This window comes from Stegodyphus dumicola, chromosome 4, assembly GCF_044657685.1.
Source record: "Stegodyphus dumicola isolate Sdum_Otavi_A_Nest chromosome 4, ASM4465768v1".
Lineage (NCBI taxonomy): Eukaryota > Metazoa > Arthropoda > Arachnida > Araneae > Eresidae > Stegodyphus > Stegodyphus dumicola.
Window position 1 is genome coordinate 248,949,437 of NC_140771.1, and position 25,425 is coordinate 248,974,861.

General features: G+C 31.2%; 2 protein-coding genes across 2 annotated transcripts in view; one reads left to right on the forward strand and one right to left on the reverse strand.

Annotated features, from left to right (window-relative positions):
* mTor (serine/threonine-protein kinase Tor) overlaps positions 1-839 on the forward strand; it is a 157,276-nt gene extending 156,437 nt beyond the window's left edge. Inside the window, exon 58 of the mRNA XM_085816207.1 lies at positions 663-839. Coding sequence (XP_085672333.1) covers positions 663-678 — 16 coding nt within the window. The 3' untranslated portion in view covers positions 679-839. The remainder of the gene's footprint in view (positions 1-662) is intronic.
* Positions 811-25,425, reverse strand: part of LOC118200493 (cytidine deaminase-like) — a 45,151-nt gene continuing 20,536 nt past the window's right edge. Inside the window, exons 2-4 of the mRNA XM_035372451.2 lie at positions 24,948-25,062; positions 16,957-17,014; positions 811-1,010 (exon numbers count right to left, since the gene is read on the reverse strand). Of these exons, the coding sequence (XP_035228342.1) occupies positions 897-1,010; positions 16,957-17,014; positions 24,948-25,062 (287 nt within the window). The 3' untranslated portion in view covers positions 811-896. The remainder of the gene's footprint in view (positions 1,011-16,956; positions 17,015-24,947; positions 25,063-25,425) is intronic.

The following is a 25,425-nucleotide window of genomic DNA, read 5'->3' on the forward strand; positions in this document are numbered from 1 at the left end:
TGTTGCTTGTTTGCATCGAACAATGAGTGGGGTACCCACTTGCTCAGCTTGTATGCCTTTCCTATGCCGTACAAATGGAGTCTGATCATTTCGTCACATACTTGGAAGTGTGCAGAAAGCTCACCACATGCTTGGCTACTGTCACTTTCTATGGCTGCTCTCAGGGCCTCATCGTCCAGCGCTTGTGGCCGACCGTTGTGTGGTGCATCACTAAGAGACATATTCCCTGACCTGAACTTCTGAAACTATTGCCTAGCAGTTTGTTCATTAACAGCATCATCCGTGGCAAATTCGGCAACTTGATCCTGCTGCTGACAAGCCCACTTTAAAATCATACAGCAAACAACTCTGAACAAGTGATTTTGACGCATCCATTTCAATCAGTCGCTGTGTGAGTTATGTTTGAAGTACTGATGCAACATGCTTTTATAACTCTTGGATTCCCATCCTAACCACTTCATCAGGTTTGACGACTATTTTTATGTTGAGGTTCACTCTTCCAATGCCATATCAGAAACAGCAAGAACCTTTTTGGTTACCTTGTACTTTAAGAAAAAAAAATTGATCTTATAATTGCACTAATATGGTTTTTTCTCTTATTATTATTTTACTTTTTTCATTAAATATATGTTGTACATATTTTTTATTTATTTCTGTTTAAGGTGTCCTTTTTGGTAAAATCAAGGTGCAAATGAGAAGATCTGTTCATATAGTTATATTTTATTATGTCCATTGTGCTGTGATAATTTTTGAAACCTGTTAAATGAAACTGTATAATATACCAAATTAAAAAATCTCGAACTTGAAACATTGTATACAATAAAAACATTTAATACCTGTGAAGTCGTAAAAATAATCTACATAAAACTGTTCTAGTCAAAGATGGTAAGTAGAAATCACACCTTGGATAAAGAATCAGGAGTGAATGCAAAAGGAAGTAACTCTGCAGCTGAATGTTTAACAAAGCTTCCATCAGTTTTTATTAAGTAAATATTCCAGTTTGTTCCAAACTGTAAAGGAAAAACGTTTTTATTAAGTGAACATAAATATGGTATTTAAAAATTGTACAAAAATATAAATTTTAGAAGTAAGAAAATTAAAGGCAGCATGTGCAATAAAGATCTTTTGACGTGTTACTATACATTCCTAAAAAATATAAGTGCATATGAAATTTCAAAATATTAAGTCTTTGAGAAAAACTTAACTGATTTAATGAAATATTTTTAATATAGTTGTATATTATAAATATTAAATTTTTGTAATTATGTTAAACTTTTTTAGTATGAATGCAAGTATAATTTTAAATAAAGTCTGTTTATGTTGTACTAATTCCTATGTGATTCATAACAGTTCAATATTCCCAAGTGATAATTACAAATGCGACTATAAGAAATTTACATCCTTTTGTTTAAAGAATTGCAAGACAAAGGTCGTAAAATATAGAAAACTGCATTTACCAAGTAATGATCCTAGCTGCTATCAAAGTAGTCCCCTTGGCTATCTATACACAACTGCCAACGTTTCTGGAGATCTTCAAAGCAAGTGGGGAAATCTTCAACTGTGATGCTTGCAAGCTCATTTGTCAGAGTCTGTTAGATGTCTGCAATTATCTTGATGAAACTTTCCTTTCAGTCACCTTTTCACTCACAGAAACAAGAAAAAATCATAATAATCTTTGACACATGTGAGATCACGTCTGGCTCTATCCAATAGTCAGAAATTTGTCTTTCCTCTTTCTGTTAGCGAGTGAGGGCTTTCCATTTCCTTAAATCTTCGCGTAAAATCTTACGACGCACATCATGATTCAGATTCAATTCTTCTGATATCATAAGCATAGCTACACGATGGTGTTCTTACAATAACTGCCCAACATGCTACACGTTTGCATAGGTATATGCTATAGACAGGTGACCAGCTCTGGTATCGTTTTGCACTGAATCTCAGCCTTCAGGAAACCTTTTGTGCCACGTGAAAACACGACTTCTTGAAAGTGCCTCGCCTGGATGTGCTTGCTTAATCATGTTACGCATTTCACTAGGGGTTTTCCTAAGCTTATCACAGAACTTAATGTTCACTCTTTGTCACAATCACCATCCATTGTGTCACCTTAACGAATGCGACAACAATCCAAACAGTGTGTTGCTAAGCACAGCCCTACTACCTAATAAGTTTGCGTTGAAACATAGCCAAGGTCATGTGACTTAAATATACACCCCAGGTAACATAAAAACAACATTTGTTCCTTTTTAGTACTGAAAACTCATAAATAATAAAAACAAATGTCCTGGAACTTTCCTGACAAAAGATATATTAATCTATACTTGCTCTCATCAAAATTTAGACAAAAATGTTTAATTGCAGTAAACACATTAAAATATAATCCTTTAGAACCATAAATCTGGATTAAAGAACATGGTTCAATCACAGAAGATGTTCAAAATTCCTTCCATTTGCCACAATCCAGTTTCATAACGTCTCCACATTCACGGACCCGTTCGTGGAATTTGCAGCATGTGTCGGACACATGCTGCCACTTCCACGATCCTTGTTATGAGAACCATGTCCAATGTTCCTGTCATCTCATACACCATGGACTTTATGTATCCCCAGAGGTAGAAATCCAAAGGAGTCTGGTCAAGGGATCGTTGTGGCCATGCAATTAATCTGCCTCTGCCAATCCAGCAATCTTATCAAGTTATTCCTGTACAGTGGTGCTAAAATGTGCAGGCACTCTATCATGCTGAAACCAGATGTTTCGGCATGTAGCTGCTGGAACGTCAACCATCAGATCCGGCAATACTCTTTCCACATAATGTCTGTAAAGAACTAAACCCATTCATCTTTCTCCTGCAACGTCTTCCCCTGAAATGATCACATTTCCAACTCCAACAATAAGCATAAACCTGTGAAAAGTGCCCTGTAGCGATTGCCGTTTTTGCATTTGGAGATACAAGTTCCTATGTAAATCTTGTTTGTCATGGTATGACAGACCAGTATATTAAGTTTGGCGATGATATTTTGAGACACCCTGTAATGTACACTCTGCACCAGAAAAAGAAGGGAGAAAGTTCTATTTCTCTCATTCTAGGCATAGGAAAGGTCCTTTTAACCTGAAAATTCTTGTGAAAGGAGAGAGCTACAGTGAGGTAATGACATAGTAAAGGGCTTGCGCCTGATCTAATGCAAATGACAGCAGCGCTCCCACTGGTAAAATTTGAAAGATAGGCATTGCAGATCAAAATGAAAAGAGATAGAGCAAAATTTCCAATTAGAAAGTTTTAAAGCATCAATTAATTAGTACAAAACAACATTTGTTTCACACGGATAAGATAAATTATTGCCTGTATACCCAAAGATGTCCACAATTGATGTGTGGGGATTCTACTCTGCATATTCGTATTTCGGAAATGTAGCAGTGAGTAGTTGCAGATTGTGACGTTGTACTGTACTTGTAACGTCTGTAAAACTTTAATTTCCAATGCATTTAAAATTTTAGTTTAAAAGGTGTTGGCTCACGCTTCATACAAACAGCATAATCTCAAACCTCATTAATCTAGATGGCAGATGATAACATTAACTTGCTATCACTGTGTGACAGCTAGCTTTTACTTTTTTTGTGTGCATGTGTGTGTGTTATCTAACTCTACTGACATAAGTATGTATTTTTTGCAATAAAAGGTTGCATACTTCTTAATACCTATGGCCATTCCTTTCAAACGTTCACACAAAATGGAGTACATGGATTGTGGGCACCTCTGAGTATAACAGGCGACAGTTTATCTTATCCCTGTGAACCAAATGTTGTTTCGTACTAATTAATTGATGCTCTAAAACTTAATTTAAGCTCTAAACTAGAAATTTTGCTCAATTTCTTTTCGTTTTCAATTTGCAATGCCTATCTTCCAAATTTCGCCACTGCGGATGCTGCTGTCATTTGCATTAGGTCAGGCATAGTCACTTTACTATACTGTTACCTCATTTGCATAGCTGTAACTCTCTCTGCTTGCCAAGAATTTTCAAGGGACTTTCCTATGCATTCTGTATATGAAGATAATAGAAAAGCAACTGTGGTGTACTAAATCAGGTTTTCTGCGAGCATCACTTACTGTGCAGTAGTTTCTCTCTCTTTTTTTTAAGAAAGAAATGGTATAATAAAGAAAATATTTAAAATCTTAAGAATTTGTTATTTAGATAAAGCAAAGCATACAAGAGCTATATAACTCCATTCCTATCCCAACTGAGAGCATTTCTGGAGATGGAATCCAAGAACCTCATATTTTTCTTTCTCTGCCATCAAATTCTTGGAAAAGACTTTTGGATCAAGACTAACATTAAGTATATCTTCCTCACAAATATACTATATTCATGACAATGCTGAATGAATGCAGTGAATTTTTCTGGGATTCAAAAGATTAAGAAAATTTTATGTGACCAGTTTTTCAAAAAATAAGAAAGGGCAGAACACAACTGCTAAAATGTGTCGATTTTAGATTTAAAAAATGATATAGATGCTATATTTTGAATACCTGTGATTAAAATATTTCTAGAAATAAACATTTTCTAAGGTAGTAATCAATGTACAGAAATACAAGTGAAAATAATAATACTCTCCAGTTTTGTCAAAACCAGGAAAAATAAATATAGAAAAATTACGATGCAACTCTTAAGCATTAAGCTATAAAAAGCTGTTTTCATAATTTTTGAGTTTATGAAAAAATAGAAGTTAAAAATGTAACAAACTTTAACTTTATAGAATAATCATGCAAATAATTATCCTGTAAGATTACATGAATCAGAAATGTCTTGAAATTAGAAATAATCTTTTATTAATTATGCTAATGGTCAGCGAAGTCATACTGTCACCTGTATGATGCTCAACAACAGGAGCAATCTTGCATTTCTTGCGACAATGAATTTCATGAGCTTGCTCTGATATTACTGTCAGACAAGCGAGAAAAGTCACAACAACAACACAATACTTTAGCATGTATCAAAGTTTTTACCTGAGAAAATGTATAAACTGAATGAAAATTACATGCATTATTTTTAATACATACTCAAAATGCAAGTTATGTTTCATGTAACAGTGCATATATGTCCACCAATGGCCAAGTTGGCCGAATGCTGGGAGCCCTACCTAAGTTCAATCGCAGCCAAAGCCAAAACTAGGTGCATGGTTTCCACATGCATGATGTAAATATAAGTCAGTTTTCTTCAGAAAATCTTCCACAAAGGCATCCCTCCCTTTAGGCAGATATATTTCGCACGCTTTGCCATACAGAGCATGTTTACACATTTTTGAAATGACTTTGATTTTCTCCATGAATTTAAGCATTAATTTTAAAATACAAACTTGACTGGCATCAAATTGGAATAAGGTTCAATGATTATCTACAGCATTAAAAATATTTTCTTTAAAATGTCACTAAAAATAAACAATGGACCGAAGGCTATATTTTTGTGCTGTCCAAAGAGAAATATTCTTATTCAGTTATTCCAAAAAGTTTAATAGTTCTACACCTATAATAAGTGAAAATTAATATGAAAAGAAAGAAACTGACTGAGCAAAAGGCAAAAAATGCATATCCAACAAAGGTATGTTGAAAAAAAAAAAAAAAAAAAAAAATGTTCCAACAAAGGTTATTAAATCTAAAGTTGCACCTCATGTCTGAAAAGAAAATTAAACCCTCAACAGAACTATTGCAAAAATTTTAAATATCTCTGTAAGAAATGTGAACAAAATTATAAAAACTGATTTAAAACTAATCAAAACAAAAACCATGATATTCATCGCCCAGCGCCGAAACATGCTTCTCGCCACAAGACTGTGTGCAGATTGCTGTATAAAAATTATTTAGCATGTGAAAAATGGAAACATATACATAGGTTGGGGCAAAAGTCATGGCAACTATTGTTTTTCTTGAAGATACCAGTCCGGTTGGAAAATGTGACATATACAGACGAAAGGACAAGGTATTAACTACATGTGTGGACAATAAATAGCACTGAAATATCGTAACACACGAATTTATTACAGTAGTATACAGGGCAATATAGCCTTCACCGTGCAAAAGAATGATAACACAATACACATAAAGTTGTCATGACAAACCTGGGCCTGAGAACCTACACTAAAGACCTTCAGTGTAGTCCCCTGCTACTGTCACCTCACGCTGCCAACAATGTGGGAGGCGCTGAATACCATCAGCCTTAGCATTTGCCGCACCATGTGCGAATCGGGTCATCTGTTGGTGCACAGCATTAGCAACGTCCTTTCGTGTTGCAAACCACCTATCACGTATTAGTTCTTTAATCTTGGAAATGAGATCAAATTCAATGGGCGAAAGGTCAGGAGAGTACAGTGGGTGCTCCAATTCTTCCCATCTCCCAACGTCGGAATAGCTGCCGTACACACTCTGCTTTATGTGGTCTTGCATTGTTGTGTAGAATTATTGCACTGTCCACAAGATCCGGACATTTATCCCGAATGCCCTGTCGCACCAGGAAGTCCCTGTAGTACTGTGCGGTCACTGTTCTGCCAAGAGAAACAAAGTGGCAATGACACATCCCTGACGTCATATGTGACGATCACCATCAATTTGACTGGGGAAGGATTCTGATGCTAGCTCATTGGGCAATATCCTGTGGATGGTGCATTTCTCGATGCCACTTGCCCTCTCTAACTCCAGTATCGTCCATCTTCTGTCTTCATCCACGAGATCCTCGATGACGGCATGTGCCAAGCCAGTCCGCACACTCACCGGTCGTCCCGAACGTTGCTCATCACTGGTTGACACACATCCTTGCTGAAACGTTCCTACCCACAGTGCTACTGTACGATATGGTAAGGCATTATTCCCAAGGGCTTCTACTAACACTGTAGCATTCCATCACATTTCTCCCTAGGAGAACGGCTATTTTGATGTAAGCGCTCTGCTCAGCACGGGTTACTTCCATCTCGCACAGCACTCACCAACGGACTGATTTCAGAGCCCTCGCTACCACAGAGCCATCTGTTGTTCTGCATACACACTATGCCTGTAGAACTTCCATACGAAACATATACATTTTGTGATCTGTTCACATATCTACAAGAAAAAAATAGTTGCCATGACTTTTGCCCTAACCCTCATAGTTACAATTGATGAGGCTTGGATATCTTATCTGATTGCGATAGAAAAAGACCGATTTACTACTGAAAAAGGGTTAATATGTTGGTTCAGAGAAAACAAGGAAAGTTTTTCTAAAGGTTTTATTGTTGTTACTGGATTCTCTTATAACAGTCAAAATTAATTCAGATTGCTCTCAGAAATGTGTTTTAACACCTATTTTTAAAGAAGAAATTCCATCTCTTTATCCAAACAATCCTCACTGTGTTAAGTTCCATCAGGATAAGGCTCCAAGCCATACCTCTAAATCTACTGCTCTCTGTTTTGCAAAAATGAGAAATGATACTAGAATGGAAGCTATTCACTTCCTATTCCTAAGACAATTACAACCATGTCTTCTCCGGGATTCGAACCCGGGCCCTTTAACCACTATACCGTTCAGGATGGCTCACCGGTATAGTGGTTAGGGGTTAGGGAAGAGCCTGATTCCCATACCAACAGGCCCGGGTTTGAATCCCGGAGAAGGCATGGATGTAATTGTCTGTCCTTTCAACAGGAGGCAAAGGTGGCCCACTTATTGGGTGCCCCCATAATAAAGAGACCACCACATCTGGCCTTAGTATAGATTAACGACTCTGTTACAAAAATGTAACTTCACAATCTGGGAAAAAAATAAATAACGATAACATTAATCCAACCAATGAATCAAAGTGTCATTAATGACATAAAACTACAAGAACTATGGGTGAAGAAAATGAACTTATTTTAATAGAATTTTGGAAAACCTGTATCAGAAACATTATGTAGTACTTTGAAAGGCATGAATTAGTGATAAGAAGTATGGAAACATATCATACCTCATTGTGCAAATGATTTCAAAACAATTTGAAACTAATTTTGCTGAAGTTGCTAATAATACAGTGGAAATTGAATAACAAGTTGGTTTCCATCAATGCAATTGAATGTATAAAATGAATTAGATGATGAAACAATTTTTAATATAGATTAATAATAAGTTTATGAAAAACAGGAAGACAACTTACATAATGATGACTGTGTTAAAGTGCTTCCATAAGAATCAAAAGCTAAACAATTATTAAAATATATTGAAATGCCTGAAACCTTACCAGAGCATAGCATAATCCCAATATTAAATGTAGACTTACAATTCACAAAATGATAAATAATGCAATTCATTGATTTCAACAAAGAAATATATGTAGACAGCAATGTTATAGTTTTTAGAAAATAAAAAAAGAAAGCTAAAACTGTGCATTTAAAAAAAATGATTTCAAATAAAAGCAATTGATCACATTTTATTTATTGAGGAATGGGGATTTTTTTTAAAAACAGTTATTACTTTCTGTATATATTTAGTTTCTCAACAAATCTGATAAACAATTCAAGGTATTGCTATATTATCAAAACATGCAGAGGAAAAATCTGGCTGAAAATATTACATTAAGTAAAACAATTCCTTTAAAAATAATAATCATGAAATTCTGTTCATTCTTTCATAAAAAAAATTAATTTTAGTGGTAGACAAGGAAGATTGTCTTTGTTTTTAATTTATTTATTTTATCAGATATTTAAACTTATACATGATCATTTTTTCTGAATTCATAAAATTACTTTTGGGATGACAAATACCAATAAACTTATCAGGAAATTTTTAATTACAGATTTCATGACAGAGGGTTAAAGTAATTTTACTATACATGCTAGTAAATCCTGAAACATTTACCTTTCACAGCTGTATATTCAACTATGGCTGAAGTACTTAATAACAAAAACCTTTGTCAGTTTACATCAGAAAATTTCAAACATTAAATGATAGGTTATTCATTAGTTTATAAATACATCTTGTTGTATAATATCCATTTTTTGAACTGATAACAAAAGAAACCATGCATTTAGCATTTAAGCTATCATTTGTTCAGAAACGTTTCATTTAAGAAGGATATGTTACATTTTCATCTCTGAATTTTTTTCCCTCCTCCAAACTGATAAGCTGTTTTATTGACAGTTGTCAGAAGAATTTTATTAGAATATCTTAAGGTAAAAATTATACTTGGAAAGTAAATGTTTGTAAAGTATTGTTAAAAATCAACATGAGTATAGAAAGGGGGGGAAAGACGACATGCTTCACAAATTTGTGAAATTACAAGAAATAAACAAATTGATGTTTTGTTTAAAATGCAAGCAGTTATTACTTAAATTAAAGGTATTTGACTAGCTATTTAAAAGTAATGTTATACGGTCCAAAGTCTTTAATCCAGAATGATCTATAATTCGGACCTCAAAGCTACAAACTTCCCGCACATGTGTAAACGCATAATGCGTTTATGCATGCGCATAATACATTTATGCATGTACATTTAATGTGTAATGGATGATATATAGCTAGGCTTAAATTATCTAATTATCTATTTCAGTTAATGTTGCAGATTGCGTTGTTCCTTAATCTTCTTTAATCTTTAGAGCAATTTTATAAAAAGTAAGCTTGAACTTTCGATTACGTCAAAAAGAATTTCCAATTCTGGAGCTGCCAGAGCATCTACAAAGCAAAAGCATGTTTCAATGTACAGCTTCCGATAGTGAAGAAAGTGACAGAGAGGTTATTGAAAATGAAAAAATTTCGATTGACAAATTAATTGGTATTCTCAACACAGCAATTATAGGACTTGAACAGCGGAACTTTGTAACTGAACAAGAAATTATATCTGTTTATAGAATTAAAGAGAAAGTATTAGCACATAAAACGAAGCAACTTAAACAACTTACATTGAAAGAAGCAGGGTTCCTACACATTTCTGCACACGGAAATTAAGGACTTTTAAGGACCATTAATGAAAAAGGTTAAGGACCAATGAGCTAATGGTAACTGAATAAATTCAATTAAAAATATTATTCTATGCCTGAATTTCACTTTTGTAATACCATCCTAAAAATAAAATAGATCCCTAAGTAGTATGCATTATTACTAAACATGAATTAACTAACATTATTATTAACAAGTCTGAGAATAAAATAAACTTCATGTAGTTTATCAAGTAGCATTAAATATTTTACATTTATAATAGTTGGACATATTTAAAAGAAGATAAGTGACATTTACGTTTTACTAATAGTTAGCTTTATGCTTTTTTATTTATTTATTTATTTATTTTTTTAATGTCTCATTTTGTCACATACTTGGCCAGCCTAGAGGTTTAGCAAATAGTAGGGAGATTTTATGTCAAACGGCATACGTTAAAATGAGAAATGAGATCATAATCAGCATGATTCATAACAAAAGACTGAATGTTATCCCTCTGCTGCTTGTCTATAGAGAGATCTGCTGATTGGAACAAACCTGAAAGGCCTGATATAGCCACGGTTCGCAATTGTTGAAAGTTAGTCAAGCTCTGCTTAATGCAGTTAATGTCATAGCTTTGTGTTAAAGTTCCAGGGGTTGTAACCCAGTTAATATACTTTAAGGTTCTAATAAGCCATTAAAGTGCCAGAAGTGATAAGTTGTTTTATATATAAGTCTCAGTAGATGCAAAGAATAAGTTTTACTTGATGGTGTTGATCATTACTTGATGGGCATTGTATGATGGTTCTCTACACAAAAGATTTGGCAATTGGATTCCCTAAAAACCCCAGTCATCCTTTAAAAGGGGGAGTATTTAAGGTATTTCTCCCACCATATTGGTGACCCTTCGTGGTGTAGTGGTTTGCACACTAGTAGCAATATTCCAGAGGTCCGCAGTTCGATTCATTGTTAATTTTTTATCTTTTCTGCTTTCAAAAATACCTAATGTCTCTACAAGCTTTCCCAAACATTTTGGCTAGTTTATATCAATTTCTTTCTATTTAATTATCGATCTTTTCTGACAATAATTAGAAATTTGTCTCAATATGCAAACCAATGTTCTCGCTAGTTTCTGTGTGCTTTATCTCCTAACTTGTCAACCTCTCCACAATTTTACTTGATCTGGTAAAAGTTAAATACCCCCCCCCTCCGATAGACGTGAAGCAAATTATCACTGTATCTGAAAGTAACTACAATATCAGACAAAGAACATAAAGGCATGTTCTGATGCTAACAAAATCAATTACAGCTCGCGGTGATATAATTAAACAAGAACAGTCAAATTCAAACCAAAAATGTGGACTCGTGGTCAAACATAATACAGTTTAATTTAAATTTAATCTGGCTCAGTAACTCTATCATATGAGGAAACAGAAATGGGAAGTTATAGTAAAGGCTGAAATGATAAACAATTGGGTAATTTACATAATAATAACCGCACATATCTTTGAAGAATAATTTTCTTTATGTATTCGGTTTCTTTCTTCAATGTGTTTCCTTTTAATTTTAGAATTTTTGGATTTAATTAAGGATTTCTGTTATTCTAAAAAATACTAAATGCATTTAGAATGTAGAGAAAAAGGGGCTAATTTTATTTCTTTAGTAATATGAACATTCAGAAGAAATATATATGGTAAAGGGCAGTTACAGAGCAGGTGTGGCAGAATTTTTAGAATTTAGTGACACACAGAACAACAAAATCTAGAAATGGCAAAATGTTTAGAATTTAGAGCAGGCATTGGAAGCAGAATTTAGATAGGAACTAGGCAGCAGAATTTAGGATACACAGAGATTGCATCAGGTGGGAAAATGCATAGCACCAACTCTGTGTACGATGCATTTAGACATATTGTATGAATCTTTTAAATTGTAAGTTTTCAATTTCTTTATTAACCCCTTAACGAAGTTTCCGGCAAATTTGCACATGCCCGTGTCTCACACGGGCGCCCTTGTATCTCGCGTTATTTTATTTCTAATGCTTGTCTGAGATCCGTTCCAGTAAAAATAAATAGGCTAGATTATAATTAAACTTATTTGACATAGATGGCACCACTATTCAGCATTTTTCTTGTGTAAACCACGTGGCGCATTTTGATGATTAGCTATAAGTTTGCTAGGAATTCTTTGCTATAAAGTAGTCGTTTGGTGTGGAAAAGGTAATATATCCATTTTTATTACGTAAATATAATAAAAGTAAGCAGTTAACTGCAAATTATATTACTAAGTGTTTTTGTAATTTAAAAAAAGTTATCTGATAATGAGCGACTCTGACGATGACAATTTTGAATATGCCAATTTATCAGACAGTTTCAGCGATGAGAGTGATGATTTCTTGGGTGATGGAAGTGAATCAGAAGATAATGACAACGAGATTTTGGATATAGCAAGGAATTGGTATCAAATTAGTATAAATCAACCAAACGTTGCACCACCGAGATTTCGATTTGAAGCTAACCCTGGCTGTTGTTTCTTAAAATGCACTCGAGAATATGATTATGCAAGAAAAAAAATAGGTGATTTTTTGACCGAAAATTAATGTGTGCCTTAAGGGGTTAATAAAAAAATCTCTTTCTATAATGCCTGCCCAAGTGATAAGATTAGAAGCATTTTTGAGATTTTCCATGCTTTTGTCTAGGGAAAAGGGTCTTTGTCAATAAAGGGACGATAAACATGTTAAGAAAAAAGATTTTAGTATGAGGAGTAAAACATTCAAATATTACGTTTCCATTGTTTTTCCAGACGTTCTCCAAAAAGTAAGAAATTCATCGCAAACTTTCTGTAAAATGCATCCATTACGTGTTGATATGTTGATACCATGGAGACATTTTTAATTTTGTCACATATTTCCTGAATCTTCTAGAATTGTGGGTCTATAAATCTTGCCTTCAAATCCTTCTAAACTTTCCATACTGCAATGTCAAAAATACTAAAAAAAAAATTATCCCAACCAATTCTGTAACAGCAAAAAGCCAGAAATATTTTGAAAAAAAAAGGGGGGAAGAAAAGTGTAAAATTAATTTTATAGAGAAAACTGATACATATTCTGAGAATTTTGAATAATCTGAGACAATTACATGGGAAAAATGCTTACTATGAAAAAATTGAAAAGAAGACCTTTTAATTAATTACACAGCTAATTTTGCTTTTACTAAGAGCTGTTTCGTAAATTATGCTTTATAGCTGTATACCTTGTTTATTTTTCAGATTTAAAATATTGTATAATAAGTGCCAAAATGAAACTTTATGATATGACAGCGAAAAATAAAAATGTTTTATTTCAATGTTATTTTTAAAATATAATTCTAATATATTACCATTATTTTAATGAAATTTATCAATATTATGATGTTTTATAAAAATTGCCAAAAATTCTCAGATCTTGGAATTAAAAATTTTCTACAGAAACTGATCTTAAAATCGCCAAAATGTTGACAAGTTGTCAAATTTAGAACCATTTAATAAAAGAATTTACAACCCCAAAAGTGAAAAGTTGTTTAAGAGCTCTTTATTAGAAAAAATGAATTTCAAAATGCATATGTTTCACTTTTTACTTAGAAACTCAAGTATCCCATCCCATCATTTATATTAGAAATAGAAAGAAATTATAATGCATGAACCCATTCAAAAGATAACCATATACGTAAGTGAATTGCCAAAAATATTCCTCCAAAATGCTAATTCACACTCAAAATGGCAGTCGTAAAAACAGAGAGAAAATTAAGATGATTAAAATTAAGGACCTTCTACTGATTTTGGCCAAAATTAAGGACCAAAAATCGATTTAAAAAAATTTAAGGACCATATGAACCCTGTGAAATGTTTAATAAAGTAAACAAATAAATATTAAGCTTTTTTTTTTTTTTTTTTTTTTTTTTTTGTAAATTTTGATACCCTTTGGATCATAATTGTTCTTTATTTCATAAATTATGGTTTCATATTTTTAATTTTATTATTTCTGCACGCCATCTTACCAGATTTAAACAGATGATCAATAATTCAGAATCGCTGAAGTCCCGACGAGTCTGGATTAAAGACTTTTGACTGTAAAAAGCTTAATTATGATTTCAATTCAGAAGCCATACTCAACAAATAACACATTCTTCTTTTGAGAGAACAGAAAATTCTACTTCAGTATAAATGCATATTTTAGTTTGTTACATGAAGTCTTCTTGTTAAAAATTTGCTATTAATCCTTCATTCACCATGATTATTTCTGCAATACTTTAACCAAATGGGGGGATGTCTACAAGATAGCAGTGACTGAAGAATTAACTTTTTTGGATCATTCAGTAATGACCCTTTTCTGTAACACATATATAATTAATGAAGTACCGTTTCATTAATGAAATACAGTGGGTTGCACTAACTTTATATATGTTTATATTGCTTATTTGTTTGAAGCTATGTTTGTGATAGTTATATATATATATATACTGTATTTGCATTACCAGCCATGTACTCATTTGCAGAAATAATAAAACCTCAATATAATCTAGTTTTAGAGATTACGTTTGGTTATGTAATATTTCAAATAGCTCAAGAGCTTATTTACTTTAGATGAGGTGCTTTTATAGAATACTCTATAAGGGAAACTAGCCTGTATTTGCTACATATGGAAATCCTCATACAACTAACCTTCTCCATCACAAAACAAGACTTGGGATAAATTACTAGTATTCAGAGATAAAATCTACTCAACCAGTGATTGATGCTCTATAAATTAAAATCTGCAATCAAACATTAATTCAAATGCTTGCAATATAGGTGCAGTGCTTTTCTTTTAGATGCAAATAAGAAAGCCCATGATCCTACACATCTTACCTTAATTTTCTGATTTAGAAAGAATTACAAATGTTAGAAAAAAAGGGAAAGATGTTTATGTTCTTCAAATTTAATTAAACAGCTAATTCAAACTACTGTGTTTAAATCTACTACAAGCTGCAATATAGTTTCCCAGGGGAAAAAAAAAAAAAAAAAAAAAAAGACATTCACTTGAGCTACATCTAACAGAAAATGTTGAAGTAATACTAATAGTAAAATCTTTTATTGGAGAATTCAAGGAGATGATTTTTAGATAAATCTTCACTTGAATCCAAAAGTAATGTGATAAAACATACGCATATTTATTGCCAGTGATTTTCTTCACAGACCCACAGATAATTCAAAATATCTGAAGACTTTTATAATATTGTATTTCTTTTTGAAACAGAAGGTACTAAGGTACATTTTGATCATTCAGTTGAACAGGAATCTCATGTTCAAAAGTCACTCAGTCTAAAATATTTTCTTCTCTTAGATGTTCAGGCATATGTGAACTTTGAATTTTGGCAAAGCAAAAACATTTCTGCTTCTTTTGCATGAGATAAAAATTTTCAGTGCCTACTGCCACAAAATTAGTGGTAATTTATAAGCCACTTTTTCAAAAAATTCAGGAATAAAATATTTCAAGCATGAAACATAAAGTGAAAAATAAAGAAAATTATGTATTTACATTCACTTCAATAATATGCGGAGCTGCAATATGATTCAAATTCAAAACAAAGTACAAGAGTAAAACATGGTAGAGAAAAAAGGATGAATGTTAAGGTAATTTTTTGAAGAAAGAAAGAATTCTTTTATGAAAATACATCATAGCATTTCAGATAAATAAAACTGTATATTCATTAATAAAAATTTCATACTCTTAAGTTAAAGTAAAAATAAATAAATTACATTATTTTCAAATGTCCTTTCAGTTAGATATTTTCTAAAACGAATCTCTACACTATTTCTGCCATTATGTTTGGCATTTATTATTAATAATTTCTACTATTAGAAATTATCAGTGCTAGAATTGAAACTTTAGAGTTATTAAAAAAATGCTACTTTATGATTAAGTAAACCCACTGAAAAATCAGATATTTGCAGATTAGGCATTTATTTTGGAATTAATTTTTTTAACAAGATTCAATAATATGTAAAGATCACCACAAGATAGCCATAATTATTTAAATTCACAACTAAATCAACTAATGTTTAATTACATAATTGTATTCTAAGACAAAAATATTTTAGTCATATGTTTAGCTGTACGGAATCTTTGTGAAAAGCGGAAACAAAAAAAAATGATGAGGGATAATGCATATGATATCTTTTTGCTGCATTCATAATGCAAATGCCATTACTTTCCGATTATCTGCACTTGAAATTTCAATAAAAAATAGAATCATACTTTTAGCATGTTTTTGAGTAACTCAAACATGTGTTTAAGTATGCATGGATTTACATGCTTTACATTTAATTGCCTTTTTATTGATCTATATATATCCCAAAAGTGCATTTTTTTAGTCAAAACAAATCATAATGAGCATGTGAAATTTATTAAATGCTTCTTTTTGTTATTATATATGAGTTGAATAGGCTCTATGAGCCATTTAAGAAAACCAAAATTTTCAGCAATTTATTAATCTGCAATTAATTGATGACTTTTTATGAGGGTGTAGATTGATCAGGAAATAATACTCAAATGCCTTTAATTTCTGAAGTTTAATTTTTATCAATGTAATGTAGTTATTTTATTGTATTTGCGATAAAATTATTCAATATATAATGGCAGTCACATTGGACACAGTAAAAGTCTTGTATGGAGACTATCTACGTTTTTACAACAATTGATCTATCTACAAATTTCAATGAAAAAATTAGATCCAGTTCCTTACGGCATTTATTTTGGAGTGCAAAATTTGAGTGACATATATAATAAAATCTCTAGCATTTTGAGATTTTCTGTTATTTAATAAAACACTAATTATAATTTGGAAGATATCTAAGCAAAAATACTAGAACTGTCTAAATAAAAATCATCAAATTTTTTGCAGTTCTTACTTTTATCTACTCATATAGAAAAGACAGTATTTTGATTGCTTTGTCTGAAGGCAGCAGTTTATAAAATATTCTGAAGTATAAGGAATATTATATTTAATAAAGTATTAACAATATGTAAAAACTTACTTCGACTATAAACTGTCGACATGCACCACATGGTCCTATAACTTCTTCATTTTTAGAGCTAAGAAAAAAGAACATTCAGATTAATTAGTTTGTTAAACAAAAATAAATAAAATTTATTTATAAATAAAGCTAAAACTTCATAATATTAATTAGATTACAATATGAACGTAGAATGTTTTGAAAGTTTTCACTACAAGTATTCAACTTATCAAAAATGTTTTGCCAAAATGTTATCGCAAGTTTATTTATTACAAGTTGGAGAGAGAGCATTATATGCTTTTTAATTCTATAAATATGATATTTTTAGTAAAAAAAAAGTTTAAAAAGAAATAACATGACAAACTCCCCTCCTCCAAAAAAACGTTTGGGAGAAAGGTTACTAAAACCAAGATATTGGCAAACAAGCTATAATTCTTTCAGCTATTTATTGGTAGAAGTATGCTTCAAAATTTTGTCTAAATACTGATAGGGAAGCAACTTTAAGCAGTTTTGTGACACATATGAGTTTGTCGAGTTTCATTACAAAATAATCATTTGCATTTTTTACAGGTTGCTTTATTGTTCTGTTAATTGTTCTACAATGAAGCTATTTATTCTACAATACTGTATTTACTCGCATAATTTCTCCCTTAGCGTTTCAGCAGAATGCTCCATACATGTGATTTTCCCCTTTCTCAGGATGTTCAGAAAGCAAGTTACCCTACAATGGTTTCTTCTGCGTAATAATTGTTTTCATTTTACTAACTGATTTGCTCATGGGTTTTGGGTGTATGGGCTTTGATTGATGAAACATATATATCAAGAAAATGGGGATCTAATGCTGTTATTGTTGATGATTCTGAAGATAATTGCATAAGGGAAGAGAGACTGAACAGTGACAATGATGATAACTGTATGGCTATTAGATTATGATTCTACTGTATGGCTAATTAGATTATGATTCTATAGCAATCTATATAAAAACATTAAAATTTGAAAATTTTAAATTACTTGTATGAGAATTCTTTCAATTTATGGTATATAATAAAATTATAAACTAAAGAAAGCTACATAATAGTAAATCATAAAAATATCACTATATGATATTAAAAGAAAAAATAAATAAACCTCAGATTTATTCTGATTTATTACTGAAATGACCCCTTAAAACAAGCTGAAGATAGTGATCAAAATCCCAAATTTTAAAATTTAATATCTTGATCAATTTTTATCATACAGAAGTTACTTTCTGTTTTTTTTTTTTTTTAAATTGAAAATAAACTTTTACTGGATATAAGAATAAAAGTTGACATAACAGCAGTTCCAACAGCCCTGAATGATTTGACTGTCTAGAGATTAGCAGTGGAACAACAATAAGAATGGATGAGACTCAATACACAGGGAAGTAAAAATGAGTATGTCTTTTTACATATACTGTAATATTAGTATATAATCTTACTGGAATGTTCCTTTTAAACTGTAAGGTATATTTTAATTTCAAAACCTTTTCCTATCAATTCTTGTTTCCACTCAGTTCCCTACCAGAATGAGGTTTTAGAATCATGTTAAATGCAAATGAGTTAGAAGAAGTATTTAAAGAAGGTTCAACTAACTTTAAAAGAGAGTGCTAAGAGTCCTTAGTAGCGTGTGTTTGCCTTCTGGCTAAGTCACTCTTGAAGTTGTTACCGCTTGGCTGTATTTTATGTGGCTACTGATATTCGCCAGTTAGTTTAGTTTAGAGCCAACTACGTTAGATACTTGTGTCTAGCTTTGGCTAAGTCTCGTTTAGTTAATTATAGTTTAGTTTCTTATTCTGTGTTAAAGCCCAAGAAGGGGCCAAGTGTTCTTATTTGAGTGAATAAAAGGGTATTTTAACCCTTCTCAAGTCTATGTCTTAGTTGTTTGAACTCAGTGATAAGTCGCTACATAGCTCACAGGGTTCTTCGGTGTTCATCTTAGACAAAAGGAGTTAAGAACCCTACAAAACAAATAATATTGTGGTACTTGCCAATAGATTGATAAATACTTTTCATTTGCTATTTGTTTACCGTAATCACCACGTCCTTTGTAAATTAAATTTTTCACATAATTTTCCTTTTTCGATTTTTGTATGATAAAATTAGTAAAAAAGTCGGAGAATATGCAAGTAAATACAGTACATGTTGCACATTCTGCTTTTTACGAAATAGAAATTCTGCTTAGAAATTTTACGAAATTTAAAAAATGCTTCCTTTTGCTTTAAACTATATATTTTAGCAGTTGAATTTTCATATAATTTTTCATGTGGTTTATTAAAATATACCTTTTTCCCCTTCAATTATCTAAAAGCATGTATAATTAGTACTAACATCACACAGATGAACCCTTACTTTTATACTTTCTGCATATACTTATGCACATGCACATTCCCACTGAAAGTTTATTGATAAATTTCAGAAATGTTTTTTCTATCCATCACTAATTCTGCATAAACATGATTCTCTTTGCAAGTAATATGATTAAGGATACTGCTGGTGTATAGTATCCTTAAAAATTAATAACAATATTAAACTGTAGTGAATTTCTTCTCTCCTCCCACAGCAGCCCATAAATGACATTTCTGAATTCACAGATCAGTATTTATGAAACTTTTGCAATATCACTTATTAATAACTACAATTGATTGTGAATATAGATAACAGCAGAACAAAGCAAATCAGGCCTTTTGCAACCCATCCAAAAATTGTCCCCTGATTAACAGCTGGGTCACGATCTATACTATGAGAACCACTATTCTAGATCAAAGATGACTCTTAAAAAATAGCTGCCAGTAAAAAGATTTTGCTTATTTTGTGCACAGTTTACTAAAATATTTCAAGGACAGTAAATCTATAAATAATAAACTCTGCCACTATGGCTATTTAAAAATTCACCAATTTCCATTCCTAGTGAACCTAGGTTTTACTTAAGTTGGATTAAGTAGGAAACTGAAATATTCTGTGCTCTGAAATGGATGGAAACTAGCCGTAGTAATTATTACATAACTTGATGGGCTGGTGAGAATTTCACTTTAAATAGCCTTGATTTTGAAATCAGAAATCTCATAAATCATGAAACATCATTATTTATCATAAATGCAGAATTTGCAAATGTTTTATGGCCATTTTAGAGTCATTTTAGAAGTAAGATTAATTGTCTAAATCTATACCAAATACAAGATTGTTTCTTAACTAAAATGTGTGTTTCTCTTCTGATTTCATTAAGAATAATTTTGCTATATATATGTATGTCATATACATAAGGTAAAAAAAAAAATAGGTGAGGTAAAATATTAATTTTAATTTGCTTTAACTTTCCATTTTAATTTGGTCATTTTCTCTTTTTATCCTAAAAATAGTCAATGCTTATAACACATTTTTTAAAATTAATGTTCCTCACATGATTCTTGCATAATAATAATGATGCAGACGCTTAATGGTGCTTCAGCCAATAATGATTTCAAATCTGAACACTGAAATTAATACTAAGTAGTAAGAATAAAATTAAATCATTCTGTACCTGACTTATCTTTGAAACACTGTATTCCTGCTCTTGCTTGCTTTCCTGCAAATATGTTGCCGCTTACCTCTCTTTCATCAATTTTATCCTCATAAAAAGGAACAAATGTGATCAAGAATGGAAGACACAAATTGCACCTTTTGCTTTGTGTAATTCAAATTAAGAATGTGCTTCTGAAGAATTAATTTATTCAGAAATAAAATTTGTTTAATTAGCCTCGATTGTGTTTCCTGCCATCAACTTCAAAATCATTATATATATATATATAATTTATTTCCTAAACAATATTGATTAATTGATTATATTATCTCCTAAGTTTAATATATATATATATATGTATCTAAAGCAAACAAAAACCGTGTCCATAAAAGTCCTTATGTGTTTTTTTATTTTGGCAACTGGTGGTTGTAGACATACACTTCCAATCATTAAAAAAAAATTAGATAAGGAAGTTATACAACTTACGGTACTTTTAAATTAAAAAAATTAGCAATTTAAAAAAAAATATTAAAGTAAAAAAATTAAGAAAATATTAAAAAAAAAAAAAAAAGTACTGTGAAAGTTTGATAAAAGTAAAATATTAAAAAATCTAATTTTTATATGAAAGTTTAAAAATCTTTCTAAAAATAAAACATAGAAAGTTTGACTCTGATACCAAAAGAAAATTGACCAAGATACTATTTAAAAAGTACAAGATCACATTCAGGGATCATACACAAAATAAATGGTGAAATATTTACATTTGTATGTAATTAAAATTTAAATATTAGTTTAAAGAAAAGGTTTCTGATACTGATAGATTAAGTGATGTACATCACTGTACAGACTGCAATAAAAAGTATTGATTAATATAATTTTTTTCAAAATGATTTTATTCTCAAAACCTTATAGAAGTTATAGAAAACTAATCGAAACAACAAAACATGATGTTCATCACCTACTGCCAAAACATGTTCCTCGGCATAAGACTACGTGCATATTGCTGTATGAAAATTATTTAGCAGGTGAAAAATGCGAATATACAGTTACAGTTCACGAGGTTTGGACATACTAATCTGCCTGCAATAGAATAAGATTAGTTTACTACCGAAAAAGAAGAGAAGGACTTAATATGTTGGTTCAGAGAAAACAAGGAAAGTTTTTCTAAAGGTTTTATGGTTATTACTGGATCCTCTTATAACAGAAAACTTAAAATAAAGAAAGTAGGCAAAAATGTCAAAATTAATTCAGATTACTGTCAGAAATAAGTTTTAACACCTATTTTTAAAGAAGAAATTCCATCTCTTTATCCAAGCAATTTTCAGTATATTAAGTTCCATCAGAATAAGGCTCCAAGCCATATCTCTAAATCTACTGCTCGGTTTTTTGAAAAATGGGAAATTAAACCGGAATGGAAGCTATTCTTTTTAAATGCATCCCACCCAAGTCTCCTGATGTGTCTCCTATGGATTACTGTGCATTTGGACGTTTAAAACAAGCTGTTTTTAAATGGCATCCCAAAACATTAGATGGACTCTGGAAGATTGTGAAGGAGGAGTGGAATAAAATCAACTTTGATGTTTTAAGAAAAGGACTCTTATCTTGGAAATCAAGATGTAAAATGAAAGTTCAACCAAAAGGGCTATCAGACTGAATGTATTAGAAAATAAAATTCTCAGGTTTGTTTATATATAAATCTTTGCAAAATTGTTACAAAAATGTGTGAACACCCTCTGCAATTGTATGATGAAAATAAGCAATTATTATACTATAACTAGCAATTATTATTATATTACTTAATCATCATCACATTAATTTTGATATTATACATAACTTACTTTATTATCAATATGATTAAGTATAATAATTATGATTAAAAATAATTGCAGTTCTTTAATTATCATTATATTATTATGTATACTGTAACTAATTAATTATAAAAATAATATAATTATTCTAAATAATTATTATTATAAAAGAGTATTTCTGTCAAAGAGTGTAGTTTGATGACTTTTAATGTTTTTTTTTTTTAAATAAAGCTATGAAATAATTCTATTTTTCATATAAATTATAAAAGCTTTGTTTCTTGATAAAAGCTACAAATGAGCACAAATCTTAAGAGTTTTTATTTTTGAAAGCATCAGCAAAAGGCAGGTGATGGCAGGATGACCACTGAGGCTTTCCCTACCCTTGGTAATAAATTCATCCTATCTAGCAAATACAGACTTTCATGTAAACCCTCTATCACATGGCTGTGTAATTAAGCTTTCTTTTGGAAGACTCTGTATTTTGGTGGAATGCCAGTGAAGGTTGCTTTCGCAATGGTTGGACTCAATATTTTTCATTCAAATATTAATAAAAGGTACCAAATTATTGGTAACAAAATTGAACATATTGGTAGCAAAATCAAAAGAACAGAAGTTAAAGTAATGATGAAAGAAGTCTAGCATCATTATCTAATTTTCATCTGGAGAGATTTTCATCCCTTGCATTTGACAACAATCATGCATATTACGTTACTACATATATTAACTTTTAGAACTCAAAGTGCTCCTCACAGGGAGTGGAAAAGTTTGGCATTGTACTTGAAGTGTGTCTCTCAAGCACATCAACAATATACTGCACTGAAGATCATGTGATTGTAATTTACAGCTAAATTTTAATTGCATGTGATTTAATGTTTTATTGATTTCGGTATTTAATCATTTGTTTGGCCGATAAAAATAAAAAAAAATACTATTTACCATGGTGTAAAATGTGATGGAAGAAGCAGTGTTTCAAGATAGCAGCAATGATGAATTTAGTGAGGATGAATATGAAAGTTATTCTGATGACAGTGCCATTATTCCATTAGTGAAGAAAAAATGAAAAATACTGCAATATAGTGATACTAGTGAAAGTGATGAAAACGTAACAGAAAATTTAGATAGTATTAGCAAAAACTGTTTTGTCTGTTGAAACCAAAAGGCTAGAAGACAAACCACTTATTTTTGCAAAACTTGCAATCATCAACCAAGTCTGCATCCTGCTAACTGCTTTAAATAATATCACACACTTGAAAATTATAAATAATTTATAATTAAAATTATCTTGCCTTTTAAATTCTATATTCAAATAAATCACACATTACCAGATATAGTAAAAAAGATCACAAGATACATTAAAAAAAAAAGGTCCAAGCTGTTGAAAGCATTAGACAAGAAAAATGTTTGAGTGTGCAATACATGAGTACACATGTAAAAAATATTACAGTCAAAAGTCGTTAATTCGGACACCCATAATCCGGACCTCAAAGCTACAAACTTTCTGCGCATGTGTCCCGTTTACGTGTGCGTGCAAGACCTTTACAGCTGCAAATATGCGTGTGCATGTGCGCATAAAAGGTTTACGCATGCTCGTTTAATGTATAATGGACGGTATAAGCTAAGCTAAAATTATCTAATTCAGTTAATGTTGCAGATTGCCTTGTTCCTTAATCTTCGAATTGGATCTGGCTTATTATTTTTTGCAGACTGTTAGAGCAATTTTATAAAAGTAAGCTTGAACTTTCGATTATATCAAATAGAATTTCCGATATATATTTGCTAATATGTAAAGGATCTAAAGCGAAATTATGTTTCGAAATCTGTTTATCAATTTCACGCTGCTCGGCGGGGGGAACGCCGCGGCGCGCAATGAATTGGAAGTTGACCTGTCAGCACTATCCTTATCTTCAGGGCAGATGTTTTTATTTGGCTTTTAATTCCTTAGTAAATGTAGTATTTCATCTCGATGTACTCCGTCTTTGATATGATTTAAAACAAGTTCCTCGTCATTATAATTTGCTTCCGATAGTGAAGAAAATGACAGAGGTTATTGAAAACGAAAAAATTTCGATTGACAAATTAGTCGGTATTCTGGACACAGCAATTATAGGACTTGAACAGCGGAACTTTGTAACTAAACAAGAAATTATGTCTGTTTAATAGAATTAAAGAGAAAGTATTATCACATGAAACGAAGCAACTTAAACAACTTACATTGAAAGAAATGTTTAATAAAGTAAACAAATAAATATTAAGCTTTTTCTTTTTGTAAATTTTGATACCCTTTAGATCAAAATTGTTCTTCATTTCATAAATTACGGTTTAATATTTTTAATTTTATAATTTCTGCATGCCATCTTACCAGATTTAAACTGATGATCTATAATCCGGAAAAATCGATAATCCGGAATCGCCGAAGTCCCGACGAGTCCGGATTAACAACTTTTGACTGTATCACTTTACATTTTAGCACATTTTAAATAAAATAACAAAATATATATATAAGTGTGTGTTTTATATTTTACTGGAAAATTATTCAACTTACAGATAAATTTTTGTGTAAAATAATGCAATATACTGGGCTAGTTATTATAATAGTTAAAGTAATCATAATGATTTTATTATTATTCAATATAAAGCATTGTTTTACACAAAAATTCTTACCTTCTTGAGGGGAAAAAATGTCGCTACCTGGTTGCGATAGCAAGTGCTTTGAACTTGCGGCATCCTTCCGAGACAGCTTTAACAATTACAGTTCTTTCTGCACATACACTGAGACCATAAGAAGCATTTTCAACATTACAACCTAAAAAGTAATGCTAATAATTTAACACAGTAACATTAAAATACTACTACTACGTATAACAATATTTTCCGAATATTACTAAGAAAAATAAAAAATCAAATTTATACTATATATCAATTTAGCAATATTTTTTAAGTTGGATATCATGATTCTAATGTATTAAGGTGATTGAAATAAAAATCTTAACTATTAATTTTGTAGCATATGTGGAAATAAAAAAATCTGTATATAATTTTTGATGCTGTCTTCATGATGTGCAATACATGTATTCCAGCCTTTTACAAGTGCATGAATGCCTCATGAGAAGAATTCTTTTAGTTGTGACTCCCACACTGCAGTCCACACTGCAGTTTTCAGTGTTTC